This window comes from Glycine max, chromosome 16, assembly GCF_000004515.6.
Source record: "Glycine max cultivar Williams 82 chromosome 16, Glycine_max_v4.0, whole genome shotgun sequence".
Taxonomy (NCBI): domain Eukaryota; kingdom Viridiplantae; phylum Streptophyta; class Magnoliopsida; order Fabales; family Fabaceae; genus Glycine; species Glycine max.
In genome coordinates this window covers 21,150,601-21,166,494 of record NC_038252.2, presented here as the reverse complement: position 1 = coordinate 21,166,494, position 15,894 = coordinate 21,150,601, and the positions used below count along the sequence as shown (strand labels likewise).

General features: G+C 33.4%; 2 protein-coding genes across 6 annotated transcripts in view; both read right to left on the bottom strand.

The window, feature by feature from the left end:
* Positions 1-5,218: 5,218 nt before the first annotated feature.
* Positions 5,219-5,815, bottom strand: LOC121173681 (protein DEHYDRATION-INDUCED 19 homolog 7-like). The gene has a single exon (XM_041010350.1). It carries the CDS (start codon positions 5,813-5,815, stop codon positions 5,219-5,221), a length of 597 nt encoding a protein of 198 aa, XP_040866284.1.
* Positions 5,816-14,665: 8,850 nt separating this feature from the next.
* The window catches only part of LOC100818307 (DNA (cytosine-5)-methyltransferase CMT2), a 33,728-nt gene continuing 32,499 nt past the window's right edge, over positions 14,666-15,894 (bottom strand). For all 5 annotated transcript variants that reach the window (XM_026126234.2, XM_014768894.3, XM_026126235.2 and 2 more), the window contains one exon: positions 14,666-15,369. In XM_026126234.2, the coding sequence (XP_025982019.1) occupies positions 15,063-15,369 (307 nt within the window). In that variant the 3' untranslated portion in view covers positions 14,666-15,062. The remainder of the gene's footprint in view (positions 15,370-15,894) is intronic.

The following is a 15,894-nucleotide window of genomic DNA, read 5'->3' as shown; positions in this document are numbered from 1 at the left end:
GAGGTGAGCTTTCTAGGGCACATTATATCCAGGGGAGGCATAGCAGTATATCCTTCCAAGGTAGAGGCGGTGATGAGTTGGGAAAGTCCTAAGTCAGTGTTTGAGATTAGGAGTTTCCTTGGTTTATCAGGATACTACCATAGATTCATAAAGGGCTTTTCTAAGCTAGCCTTACCTTTGACTAAGCTTACTCGTAAGGGTCAAGTTTTTGTGTGGGATGCCCAATGTGAGAGTAGTTTCCGTACCCTTAAGGAAAGGTTGACCACTAACCATTTTTAGTGTTACTTGACCTGAGCAAACCCTTTGTGGTGTACTGTGATGCATCCAAGATGGGTTTGGGTGGAGTGCTTATGCAGTGGGGACAGGTAGTGGCCTATGCTTCTCAACAGCTAAAGAGACATGAAAGGAATTATCCCATGCACGATCCTGAGTTAGCAACTGTAGATTTTGCTCTTAAACTTTGGAGGCATTACCTTTATGGATCTAAATTTGTGTTTAGTGACCATAAAAGCCTTAGATATTTGTTTGATCAAAGAGATCTTAACATGAGGCAGAGGAGATGGTTGGAATTCCTTAAGGATTACGATTTTGAGCTTAGCTATCACCCAGGTAAATCCAATGTAGTAGCTAATGCCTTGAGTAGGAAATCCCTTCAAATGTCTGCTTTGATGGTTAGAGAGTTAGACCTCTTAGAGTAGTTTAGAGACATGAGTTTGACATGTGAGATCATCTCTGGTAGCATTAAATTGGGTATGTTGAGAGTCACCAGTGAACTTTTGAGCGAGATCTGTGAGGGTCAGAAGTCTGACCCATTCTTGTCAGCCCAGTTAGAGTCCATAGTTGTAAAGAGGGAGGTTAGTTTTAGAGTGGGGCCTGATGGAGTCTTGAGATTCCAGGATAGGGTGTGTGTTCCTGGTGTACCCAAGCTTAGGAGAGTGATCTTGGAAGAGGGTCACAAAAGTAGTCCGAGTATCCACCTAGGAGTGACTAAGATGTACCATGACATTAGGAAGATGTTTTGGTGGCCGAGTCTGAAGAGAGTAGTTAATGAGTTTGTCCTTGTGTGCCTAGTGTATCAGAAAGCTAAGATAGAGCACCAGAAGCCTTCGGGGAAGTTGCAACCTTTAGAGATACCTGAGTGGAAGTGGGATAACATCTCCATGGATTTCGTGGTGGGATTACCTAGGACCCCCAAAGGTTTAAATTCCATTTGGGTTATTGTAGACAGGTTGACGAAATCTACTCACTTCATCCCAATTAACATCAGATATTCCTTAAAGAGGTTGACTAGCTTGTATGTCAGTGAGATAGTTAGACTACATGGTGTTCCTTCTAGCATAGTTTTTGATAGAGATCCCAGATTTACCTCTAGATTTTGGGAGAGTCTTCATAAAGCCTTGGGGACCAAGCTTAGGTTGAGTTCTGCTTACCACCCACAGACTGACGATCAGACCAAGCGCACCATCCAATCCTTAGAGGACCTCTTGAGAGCCTATGTGTTAGAGTAGAGGGGTAGTTGGGATAGTTTCTTACCCTTGATAGAATTTACATACAACAATAGTTTTCACTCCAGTATAAGTATGTCGCCTTACAAGGCATTGTATGGTAGGAGATGCAGGACACCTCTATGTTGGGTAGATTCCGGTGAGAGCATTGCCTTAGGACCTGAGGTGGTTTAGTAGATCACTGAAAAGGTCAAGTTGATCCCAGAGAGGATGAGAACAACCCAAAGTAGGCAGAAGAGCTACCATGATAGAAGAAGAAAGGACCTTGAATTTGGTGTAGGTGATCATGTATTCTTGAGAGTCACTTTGTGCACTGGGGTTTGGCAGGGCATTGAAGTCCTATAAGCTTACACCTAGATTCATTGGTCCCTTTGAAATCCTAAAGCGTGTCGGCCCAATTGCGTATCAAGTGGCCTTACCACCATCTCTCTCAAATCTCCATAGTGTCTTCCATATTTCTCAGCTCAGAAAATATGTTCATGATCTGTCGCATGTGATCGAGTTGGACAACGTCCAAGTGAAAGAGAACTTGACATATGAAACATTGTCATTGAGAATCGACGACTGTATGGTCAAACAACTAAGGGGGAAGGAGATTCCCTTGGTCAAAGTGGTATGGGGGAGTGCTTCAGGCAAGGATGCCACCTGGGAACTAGAGGGTCAGATGCATGATGCATATCCTACCTTATTCAATACTGGTAAGTTTCAGAGGCAAAAATTCTTTTAAGGGACCTAGAATTGTAACAGTCGTCCCTTTACTTCCTTTAAATAAATAAAAAATAAGATTAGGTCATCAATTCCCTCACTATATAAATTTAAATTTTACCCAAAGCAGCTTTTACAAAAACACATTCTATTTCTTTCTTTTTCTCTGATGCACAAGAACCCTAATAAAACAGCCAAAGGAGGAGCTCTAGAGAGCACCAGAAATGCCACCATTGCTAATAGGGAACGCTTGAGTGACTACATCGAGGTAAGGGATGAGTTACTCACGCTTAGGGATTAGAATGAACATGTATAGGGATCTCTAGAGGATCAATTTTGGGTTGTTTTATGAAATTCAATTGTTTTTATGCTTTCATTCGCAAATAAATTGTGTTTGATGAATCAATTGATGTCCCAATCTAACATCTTTTGTAATTTGATTTCAAGAGTATTTCTTTGTGATTTTGTGTTTTTACTTCTGTGTCATTTAAGGGTTTTGATTGATTTTAAAGGATTGAATAATTTTATTTCGTTTTTTCCTCGTGACCTTTTCTAATTTTTATGATGGTGATTGAAAATTCTATGTACGAAGTGATTGTGGTTTCGCAGATTGAGTTTTCTTTCCGCAATCATGGAAGAAGAAAGTCAAATAGATTTATGTGATATTTTGTTAGAAATGTGATGTCATTGTACATAGGAATTACTGGCATATTTAGATACGAAAGCTTTTCTAAAAACACATGATCCTTTCTACACCATGCATGTGAGTGTGATTAATATTATATATATATATATATATATATATATATATATATATATATATATATATATATATATATATATGATATAGTTCGATTTAATTTATATGTGTTTTGTGACATGTAAATATTACTACTAATGATATGTGTATGATTCATGAGATATGATAAATTATTTTATTGGGATTATGTAATTGGGATTGAGATTGTGTGTAAGTGATAATCATTTGTTATGTAATGAATTGTGAATTACATGGGTATTGAGATGTTGTATGTATTGAGTTGTGAGCTATGAATTATGTAATCACACAACTGTAAAACCCTTTAAGGGCGACGAGTTAATGCGCGATGAGTTATGATAGGTTCCACGGTGGGAACCCAACGAGTTTAACCACTTAAGGCGTGATGAGTTAAAATAATTTTGAAAAAATAATTGAGATTTTCAAAATAATTGAGTAGTTGTGTGTTTTGCATAATTCATTGGTAGAGTCTGTGTGTTAAATTTTTTTCTGAGTTGGACCTGAATTAGGAGGGAGTGGTCCTGAGGGACTCCTCGGAGTGTAGGCCTTGAGGGTAAATACACCCGGTTTGAGTGCTCCTTTAAGCCTGTGTTGATCCCATATGATTGGAGCATTCTCGTAAAATAGAGTGACCATGATTGGTCTCCCTATGATTTCACCTAGTGAGAGTGACCTGACTTACCCATTGTGAGGCATGTCCCGTCATGTACCATATTGAAGAATGGTACCACATTGCATATAGGCTTGAGTCTAGCATATTTGTTGCATAACGCTTGTGTTTGACTTTCATTGAGTTAACAATTGTGGTTTGATGTTATTTTCTGGTGTGTGTGAACTTGAATGAGTGTGAATAATGTGTGTGATTTTGTGAAGTGATGTTATTTATATAAATTCAGCTCTAAGTATTATGTTTTACATGCTCTAATGTTTTATTATATACGAATGTGATAACTCATTCCCGGTGTGTGTTTGTGTTTGGGTTGATTGTCATTTTGTTTCAGGTGAGCCAACATATAATGAGTTTCATGTTGGAGATTAAGAGACTTAGCCTGTGATAGGGACATGCTCTCATAAGTGTGACATCGGGGCGTAGGATTTTACCTCATATGTTTCAATTTTGTGAATGATATAATTGTGTTATGTTTTTTTGTTTTAGCTTTTGTTTTATATTTATTCAGAATGTGCGGTCTTATTTTGAGCCGGGATAACTTTATTTCTTATTCGAACAATTTCTACTATGATTTCACTAAGTGAATGTGAACTTTTTATCTTTTTGAATTGATTTAAATTAAATGTGTTTTAATTTTTTTTTTTGCATGACTTTAGTTTATTATTTATTTATATTTGTGAGAGTAGAGGGTGTCACACATTATGTAGGTGGAGTTCCACCTAATGGAAACATCCAATTTTAGTTCCTCTTAGTTCCTTTTCTTTTTTTTTTTTACTTTTTTTTTAATTATTTTAACATTTATTTCCTTTTATTTTTGGTAAAATTTATTTGTTATTATTAAAAATAATTATTATTTTTATTGTTGGTAAATTTTTGTTAATGTTTTATTAAAAGTTTATTTTGTGTGGTGGGCATAAGAATCCGTGATCGTATTGTAATTTTTAAATTTTTTTTTATTAATTCAAAATTGAAAATTAAAAAATTTTGTTGCAATTTTTAAAAAAATTCTCGTGAGTGTAAGTTATTTTTAATTTTTTTTAATAGTTGTTATGCATGGTAAAAATTATTTAGTTATTTATTTAAATTTAATTAGTGCTATTGCCATTCAAATTCGTGATTTGTATGGTATTTTTTTTAAATTTTAATTAAAAATAATATACTGGAAATTATTATTAATTTTTTTTGTTGCAATTTTTTTAAAAATGATTGTGAATTATTTTTAATTTTTTTAATAGTTGTTATGTATGGTATAAATTATTTTAGTTATTTATTAAAATTTAGGCAAAATTGCACTTTTAGTTCTCTACTTTAACTCCAATTTCGCATTTGGTCTCCCGGTAATTTAATTCACAAATTTGGTCTTCTTGTTTTATAAAATTATGCAATGTTGGTCCCAAATGCCTTAATTGGACGTATTAGACGTTGACCGTTAAGCAGCAGTGACGTTGATTGTTGATTGTCACGTGTGAAGAGAGACACCTTGAAACTGCTTGTGTTTTTTTTTTTACCCATTTGTGGTAATTTTTTTTTTAAGCTGAAAAAATCCTAAAACCAGTTTATTTACAAATCCCTAACCCTAAATAGGCTTTCTTTTACTAGAGTATCTTCAACAAAAGAATCATCAGTTACAGCTGGGTTAAACATAAAAGATGATAACAAAGGATCAGGCTCAGAATTGGAGGAAGCTAAGTATGAAGAACTTCCAAGAAGGGACTGCAAGGCTCCTTCTCGTAACTCTTTTCTCAATATAGACATTGTTGAACCAGAGCCTACTTTCCTGACCCTCCTTTTACGCTGCACCCTCAAGAAGTTCCCATGTTGCGTAGTAATATGTCTAACGAGATCCAATCCCACCTTCTTCCAACAAATGGGACACACCCCGATTTTGGCTTGGACAGGGTGGTGGTCGTCAATGTGGAAACAGAGGGAAACGACATCGTAATCCCCTTTATCACAATGAATATTCTTAGAAACCCCTTTAATGGTAACTCCTCTAGTTCCAGGAATCAAAATATCCCTCTTGTTCTGTTCATCAAGCACCACCAACCTCTCTTTCTGAATTCCCTTTGCGAACCTCAACCGAAAATTGCTGGCCAAATTGAACCTTTTTCCCAAACACTCCAATGCCACCATCTCAACACCTTTTTCTGCCGCCATCTCTACAACGCAAAATCAGTACAGGGATTCAAAAAAAAAAAACCCAGAGAGAGAGGAAGTGAAAAAAGTTTTGGCTTTGGTTAAGGTTACGACGTTGCCAACCAACAAACCAACCCCAATTGAAATGGGTTAGCCAAGCCATGTGGGGTATGGGCCAAAACAAAAAAGGTGTTGGCTTTGGTGTTTTTGCTGAAATGGGTATTGTTAGATGTGGATTGCAGGTTCGGGGAAGAAGATGGGATCAGTAAACGTTACACAGCTTTTAATGAGGGAAGGGAAGATAAAAAAAAGAGTAACTTGGTTAGGGATGAAGCTAAAAACCTATTTAGGGTTAGAGATTTGTAAATAAACTGGTTTTAGGGTTTTTTAGAGTAATTTTTTTTTACCATATATGAGTAAAAAAACACAAGCAATTTCAAAAGGTGTCGTGTCAATGTTATGTAGAAGCAAGGTTTCATGGTGAATGTGATTCAAAGGTGTTTTGATGATAACAATGATGACAACAAAAGATGATGACAAAGGTGATGAACAAAAAGCTCAAAGCTCAAAGAACAACTCAAGTGAATCAAAGAACATCTCAAGTGAATCAAGAACAAGTCAAGAGTTCAAGAATCAAGAAGAATTCAAGACTCAAGAAGAAAGCCTAGAATCAAGAATCAAGATTCAAGATTCAGGATCTCAAGAATCAAGATCAAGATTCAAGACTCAAGATTCAAGAATGAAGAAAAGACTCAATCAAGATAAGTATTAAAAAGTTTTTTCAAAACTTTGAATAGCACATGGTTTTTTTGACAAAACCTTTACCAAAGAGTTTTTACTCTCTGGTAATCGATTACCATATTGTTGTAATCGATTACCAATAGCAAAATGAGTTTGAAAAAGTTTTCAAACTGAGTTTACAACGCTCCAATTATTTTCAAAAGGCTGTAATCGATTACAATGTTTTGGTAATCGATTACCAGTGCCCTTGAACATTGAAATTCTAATTTAAATGTGAAGAGTCACATCCTTTCACTCAAAAGCTTTGTGTAATCGATTACACTTATTTGGTAATCGATTACCAGTGTTTGTTTCTGAAAAATCTAAAGATGTAACTCTTCAAAAAGGTTTTGACTTTTTCAAATGGGTTTTAAGTTTTTCTAAAAGTTATAACTCTTCTGAATGACCTTCTTGACCAGACATGAAGAGTCTATAAAAGCAAGACTTTGTTTTGCATTTTCAAAAAATCTTTCTAACAATCCAATACAATCCTTTACAAGCCTTGAATCTCTTTGAACTTCTTCTTCTTCGTGCCAAAAGCTTTCCAAAGTTTTCTGGTTTTCTAAACCTTGAAAACTTGTGATATTCATCCTTTTCATTCTCTTCTCCCTTTGCCAAAAAGAATTCGCCAAGGACTAACCGCCTGAATTCTTTTTGTGTCTCTCTTCTCCCTTTTCCAAAAGAACAAAGGACTAACCGCCTGAATTCTTTTGTGTCTCCCTTCTCCCTTGTCAAAGAATTCAACACGACACAATCTGAGAATTCTTTTGATTCTTCCTATTCCCTAATACAAAAGCGTTCAAAGGTTTAACCGCTTGAGAATTCTTTTGTATCCCCATTCACAAAGTATCAAAGGTTTAACAGCCTGAGATCTTTGTCTTAACACATTGGAGGGTACATCCTTTGTGGTAGAGGGTACATCTACTTGGGTTTGACTGAGAACAAGAGAGGGTACATCTCTTGTGGATCAATTCTAGTGGAGGGTACATCCACTAGGTTCAAAGAGAACAAGGGAGGGTACATCCCTTGTGGATCTTTGCTTGTAAATGGATTTTTACAAGGTTGAAAGAAATCTCAAGGACCGCAGGTCGCTTGGGGACTGGATGTAGGCACGAGTTGTTGCCGAACCAGTATAAAAACTCTTGTGTGTTTGTTTCCTTCTTCCCTACTCTTTTACTTTTCGCTGTGCATTTAATTTTCGCTTTTACTTTTTGTTAAGTTTCTCTTCTACTCCTCATTCTCTTAACAATTTAGTAAAAACCATAAAAGAGTAATTTTTTAATTAGTAAAGGTTTAGGAGTAATTAATTCAACCCCCCCTCTTAATTATTCTGAGGCTACTCGATCCAACATGTTACTGTTTAACGGTCGTTACTGTTTAACGGTCAACGTCGAATTGAGACGCTCAGACCAACATTACAAGATTTTATATAACAAGAGGATAAAATTTGTGAATTAAATTATCGGGAGACCAAATACGAAATAGGAGCTAAAATAGGTGACTAAAAGTGCAATTTTACCTAAAATTTAATTAGTGTTATTGCCATTCTCCGTATGAGATTTTTTTAAATTTTTTATTAATTAAAAATAATAATCTGGAAATTATGTTTAATTTTTTTTTTGTTTCAATTTTTAAAAAAATTCTTGTGAGTTACTTTTAAAATTTTTTAAATGTTGTTATGTATGGTAAAAATTATTTTAGTTATTTATTAAAATTTAATTTGTGTTATTGCCATACGGATTAGTGATCCGTATGGAATTTTATTTGAAATTTTTTATTAATTAAAAATACTAAACTGGAAATTATGCTTAAAATACTTTTTTTGTTGCAATTTTTTTAAAAATTCTTGTGAGTTTTTTTAAAATTTTATAAATGTTGTTATGTATGTTAAAAAATTTGTTGTATTTTATTAAAATTTAATGTATGTGTTGGTCATACGGGTATGATTCATATGGATCGTCAGATCATTGATCCGTATGATATTTTTTTAAAAAAAAATTCAAGTTTTTATAAATAGTGTTATGTTTGGTAAAAAAAATTGTATTTATTTTTTAAAATTTGTTTTCATTTTAGTGATTTTGTTAAAAAATTTAGTTTAGTTATTTTTTAGTGTATTGTAATCATTTGTGAAATTTAATCATGTATTGAAATTTTATTATGTATGGACTTATTTGGTTAGTCTTGTTGATAATTTTTCTGATTTATATGTTAGTCTTCATTTTTACATAATTTGATTAGTTTTGTTTTTTTAATTATGTATGATAATTTTAGATTAGATTAGATTAGATTTCCCAAATTAACACTAAGATTAGATTAGATAAGATTTCAAAAACTAAGACTATATTTAAATTAATTAAAATTTGTTAGTTATAAAAATAATTCAATTGAAAATTATAAATAATTTAAAATTATTATACAAAATATTGAAACAAATATTTGAATTGTATAACAAATTTGTAAGTTATAAAAAATGATTAAAATCAAATATTAAAATATATTCATTTTGGTAGTTTTATTACTTTAAAAAAATCGACTTTTAATACTTTTAAAATAATTTTAATTTTGTTAGTTACTTTAAACATTATTGAAATAAATTTTATTTTATTACTTTTAAAAAATTTTGAAACAACCATTGAAAATAATTTAAATTAAGTTTAAAACAATTGTTGAAAACAAAATTTAAAAATATATTTTTCATTTAAAAATGATTTAAATAAAAATGTAAAAGATTTTAAGAAGTTAGTCAAAAAATATTGTAACATTGTTCAAACCAAAACTGAAAAATGATTGAATGAAAAATTCAAAATATTTTGACATTTTTAGTTATTAAAAAATGATTTAAGAAAATATTCAAAATTATTAAACATATTAAAAAATGGTTGAATATAAAAAAATGATAATTATTGTGCAGATAATGGTTAGAACTACAAGTTTCGGTCGTGCTTTAGGTCGAGCAATAGGAAAAGCCCTAGGGAGGAGATAAGCGAGTGATGATGATAATGATGTCCCCCAGCGGCGAATGCCTACCGCATATGCCCGCAGACAGCGACAATTGGAGCGTGTTGTTAAGGATCCTCCTGCGATTGTAGAGGAATTGCACGACAAGGAACGACAACAAGAAGCACCTGTTGAGGATCCTCCTACTAATGTTGAGGGTTTTCCAGGCGAATCCCATGACACATTTGTTCTGAGAGATTATGAAAATCACATTGCCCCCAGAATCTGGAATGGAAAGGTTTGTATTTGTATAAAAAAAACACGTAATTAACAGCTTAATAATGGAGAGGTTTGCCACAAACATCGATCTGCTCAAAGCATTTCGATATGGTTTCCATCTCCTCAGTTATGGTCACATGTGTCTCACATAACCCATGATCTGAAAAACTAAGTCTCTGCAACAAAATATGGATTGTCTCGAGTGGTATGGAGCTAACAATATATTTATACAACTCACATGCACATGGAAGACCGTGGGTACTCCTCATGACATATCCACAATGTGAAGGGTTTTTGCCTGCATAAGGTACACACTCATACTTAGTAGCAATTTCATTTAAAACATACCTTGATACCATGCCAAGTAGTTTTTTGTACAAGGTAACTTTAGACACATGCCCAACCACGTGCGTGCTTGTCTCAAAAGATGCTTTAATCTGGGTGTGTTAAAAGTGTCATCATATTATTCATTGCATCCCAAACACTGTATATGTCACCAAGAGAGTTTTGTAGGAGTCTCTTTAACGACCAATGAGCACTTTCAACCCTACAGATGAAATATACAACAGCATGTAAACAATCGCAACATTTTCATTTAAGTCAACACTTAAACAAATGAACACAAACAAAAAACAACATTGATACCTGTTAGTGGTTGTGTTTCCTAGATGCATCACTTTGTTGGTCCATGCTTTCATAAATCTTTCTTTGTGCGGAAACACCCATGTTTGACACACATAGTCTACAAACATAGGCCATAGGGAGCAAACCATTTCAAAGTTTTTAAGGTACTCATCAAAAGAACTCTCACATAGGCAGTCAACCAAACTCTCCCAAGTCTCCATCACATAATCCTATGCATTCTTTTGAGCAACTAGGGTTTTGTACTTTGCCTTCACATTTTTGCCAATGTGGAACTGACACAACAAGTTCGTAGCATCCGGGAATACAATTGTCACTGCATTCATCAAAGACAAATCTCTATGAGTGATAATAACCCTGGGGAGTGCATCAACTCTCATGAAAAGACCCCGAAACCGCTGTAGAGCCCAAACAACATTATTAAGACATTCTCCTTCCAAGTAAGCAAAAGCAATAGAGAATGTCATTCATGTTGGTGTAACACCAACAATATCAAGCAATGGTAGTTTGTACCTATTTGTTTTGTAGTTACTGTCAATAAAAAAAAATCAAATTATAAGAATTGGTTAACTTTACTACATTAGGATGATTCCAGAACAACTCACGCACAACATTATCATCCTTCAACCTATGCTAGTGAATATATTGATCTCGATCAAGCAACATCATCAATTGTTGCATTTTGGTGTTACTCCCTTTTATGGAAGAACAGTAAGCATGTCTGGCATTATAAATTTGTTTGATTGTTGTATAATTGTTGTCATTGTGCTCCTTCAACGTCAACAAAATATTTCTTGGCTTCACCATGGAATTCGTCATATCAGTAACAACAATCTTCTCATCCTTTGTCAGTCGACCCGTATATGGATGCCCAACTAATGACTTTGCCATTTCATGATTGTGAACCCCACAAATTAACTTCATCATCCATCATTCTCCTCCCAAAACTGGCTTCGCACACAACTTAAACGGGCATCCATATTTTCTACTACCAGTGCATGTTCTTGCCAAATTATGTTTCTTAGGCCTATACTCACCACTCCTTTCGCAAGCTATCAATAGAAATTAGGCTCTTCCTCGAACACCAGTATTGGTGTCTGACCTCATTATAACGACAACAAATTCAATGTTATGAGCCAACGATCGAGCCCATTGTAAAACTTCATCACAACTAGCAAACAACTATAACACAATTCAAATAAGATCTGACATCAATAAACATCTATGTAATATAATTATTGTACTAATAACAACAAATTACACAAATACTTGAGAAGTATTAAAGACATCAAAGCAATCAACGTGTTCTACTTTAACGCCAGCATCTTCCTCATTTTCAACATTCATATCAACTTCTTCAGACATCATACTATCATACATCTACTAGTCTTCGTCCATTTTCATAAAACATTTAACAAATTCTATTCAATGACAAAAAATCATACAATTACCTCATTTGTTATTGACACAAATATAGTTGTTTACAAAAAAAAATACTACGCATTTTCATTAAAATGTCATATAAATCTAATAAATACATCATTCAATAAAATACATAATTCAGTTAAACATGTAAATACATAATCATTATCATATAAATTTGTTTAATTATTAATCATTAGTATATTAATTTTTAAGCAATCTAATGTTAGTTAATTATTAATCATTGGCATTTTTTTCACCATTCTAATTATTTAATATATTTTTTATATCACTAAAAAAAATAATATCACCAAACAAATTTTCGGAAATTACTAAAACTATTACAAAAAAATTAAAAAATTAATAATAATTAAATTAACAATATTTAAATTACAATTTAATAAATAAAATAAAAAAAGCAATTTGTATGTCCATACGGATTGCCAATCCGTATGTCCATACGGATTGCCAATCCGTATGTCCATACGGATTGCCAATCCGTACGTTTGTAAATTTTTTTTCACGTACCCTTCTTCTCTGGTGACAAAAATCGATCAAAATTCATCGTATGCTCCTAAACAACGCATGTACACCACCGGAGACCAAATACGCTTCCAAACCTGTAGAAGCAAAGCTTCCAATATTATTTTGATGATGCCAAAGATTTTTAAAAAGATACATTCAAACAAGATTAAAGAAATCAAGAAGATTCAAGTGAAGATTCAAGAGAAGACTCAAGATTTGCAAGAACTTCAAAAAAAAACATCAAGATAAGTATAAAAAGAATTTTTCAAAGAAAAGATTGAATAGCATAATTTGTCCAAAAGAATTTTTCAAAGAAAATTTTTTTTACTAGAGTTTTTACTCTCTGGTAATCGATTACCATAAGGCAGTAATCGATTACCATAAGGCAGTAATCGATTACCAGAAGCCCAAAACAATTTTATAACTGTTTTACAAAGTAGTAATCGATTACCATGAGCATGTAATCGATTACCAATGTTTTTTAACGTTGAATTTTAAATCTCAAGAGTCACAACTTCTGACAAAATATTTTCAAAATAGTGTAATCGATTACACAATATTTGTAATCGATCACCAGTGGTTCTGAACGTTGGATTTCAAACTTCAACATGAAGAGTCACAACCTTTGATAAAATAAACTGTGTAATCGATTACACCATAATGGTAATCGATTACTAGTGATTGGTTTTGAAAAATAAATTGCCAAAGAGTTACAACTTTTAAATTGATTAGTTTTTGCCAAGAGTCACAACTTTTAACATGGTTCTTCAAGAGCCATCAAATGACTATAAATATGTGACCATGACACGAATTTCAAAATACATTGATTAACAATAATTCTCAACATCTTTCTATGAGTTTTTTGTTCAACACTTGCTTTGTCAAGAAAAGTTCATTGGGCAAAAACTTGTACTATTCTATTTTCTTCCTCTCCTCCATTCTTACAAAAAAAGCTTTTCAAGAGACCTACTCTTGGTGACTGTTTTCAAGAGGAGGTCTTCTTGGTTGCAAACACTGAACACAAGGGACCAACGTTCCTTGGGTTTATTGCAAGAAGCAGGATTTGCTTCTTGGTTGATCACTAGACACAAAAGACCAACGTCTTTTGGGTTCATTGCAAGAAGTGGATATAACTTCTTGGTTGTTATCACTGGACACAAGGGGCCAACGTTCATTGGGGTTCATTGCAAGAAGTGAGAATAACTTGTTGGTTGTAATCACTGAACACAAAGGAGGAAAGTCCTTTATGGTTCATTTCTTGTAAAGGATTTTACAAGGATAGTGAAAATCTCAATCGGGTTGCTTGGGGACTGTACGTAGGCACAGATTGTGACCGAACCAGTATAAATCCGATTTTGCATTCTCTCTTTCCTTAATCTCTTTTACTTTCTGTTGTGTTTATATTTCTTTAAGTTTACTTCTCCTTATTTGTTATTCGAGTAACTTACAATTAAAGAAATAATTGAATATAGGGAATATCTAAAAAAATGAAATTTTCAATTAGGAATAGTCAACAAAATCTTAATTCAACCCCCCCTTCTTAAAATTCCTGAGGTCACTTGTCCAACAAAATCAACCTTAACGGAAGCAACATACACTAAGTGACTGAGATTTTGCGAAAAGAAACTGGCGATACAAAAATGAAAAACTCATCGTATTATTTATAACCAAAAATACCCATAAGAGTATTTTTGGCATTTATGAAAATTGTTGGATGCCCCAACAAAAATGTTTGGTTCCCCAAGCAATTCCCAATAAAAAAATTCAAAGACACTTTGATTATAATCGGTTATCAGTTTTTGATTATTTTTTTTGAAACGATTCAGTTTTGAACACTCTTAATAATGATTTTCTGAGGTTCACATCATAAGTCCTTATTCCCTAGAAAAACATTGTTGCAACCACCTAAAGTTATATTCTCTCTCAAGCCTAAATACTCACTCATTCATTTCTCATTATCACATTGATTAAATCATTCGACTATAACGTTGTTCAACATGTTTGGTTGGGTGTTATCAATAGTTGACACATGTGGTGCATTTTACCTTGGTTTTGCATTATTAATTTTTGAATTCTGACGTGTTTCTTTTTACCTAAACATACATATAACACGAGATACCAACCACATTTTGTAATGTACTACGCAATTACGTCATGTTAACGCATACTCACTCTAAATCTAAATATAAGAAAAAAAATATTTTTGAACTCGAATACATATCAATTTTAACTACTTTGAGTATATTTAATGATATTATTTCAAAAATATCCTTCAATTAATTGTGATTCCAATTCCAATAACTATTTTTTATTCTTAATATCAAATTCCATTGCATGGCACCTTAATAACAAAGTTTTTTTTTTTTTATAAATATTAATCAATGCCCTTAAGACAATGGGTAGCATTTTTACACCACCTGTTTGATTACACGAAAGAAATCAGGCAAGGAAAGAATCACTTACTCCGAGAAAGAAAGCAATTCTCAAGATTACCTCTAGTCTTGAACGTATTAGCTTACTAGCTAAAGCCAAAGAGATATGCAAATAAATAAAAGTGTGAATTCAACTAAAGTGGAGTTGCTGAGGAGAATTCACCGGATACATATAAATGAAAATTTCTCAGCAACAACTTTAAATATAAACACTGGTTACAATGAAATCAATGAAAAGAATAGGATGAATGTTAGTCAGTGTTGCCAGGCTGATTATTATAGCATGTTTGGAGCTGTGTCGAATCTTCCACACGTGAGTCTTGGCCAATGCTACCCGGTGTAACTTCCGCGTCCAAAGCCCTGAATTGACGTGAATTCACCTCGTTGGACGTGTTTCCAAACACGCATTTAGATAACTGAAGATAATTGGAGTGAGAGAACTTGGACGGGAGGGTTACAAGTGGCTCATTTCCATTGAGCTTTCTACAAGCAAGTCCTAGGGCATAACCTAAAGCCCGTGAAACAGGAACAGCAACTGCATTTCCAATTTGACAGTACCTACAAATAGTATCATAACAACAATAATACAGAAAATTAAGTGTACGGAGACTTGGTAAAATGCAGGAAATAATTAGAAGAATATTATTTTCTGTCTCTGGCTATTCGGAAACTGCAACCATAGGATTGCTTCCTGCAAACAAAGTAATTGATTCTAAAGTGCATCCTTAATACTTTATAGGCTTAAATATATTTTTTCTCCCTTAATACTTTATAGGCTTAAATTTACTATATTTCAGTTTTACATTTTGTTTTAGTTGGTAATCCTTGCTTTTTAAAAAAGAGCACTTTTGATCCCTGCCATTATCACATATCATATACATTCTTTGAGTGCTGATGTGAAAAATGGATTTCAGGAACTATTAAATGACATGTGGCATTTAACAACCAGTGACAATGCTCACCTTTTAAAAAATAGCAGTTGGACCCGTGCATTGCATGGTTTTTAAAAAACAAAAAGAGTAAAAAGAAAAACTTGAAAACTTGTCCAGCCGACACATGACAATGTATGAACTGTTTTTATGA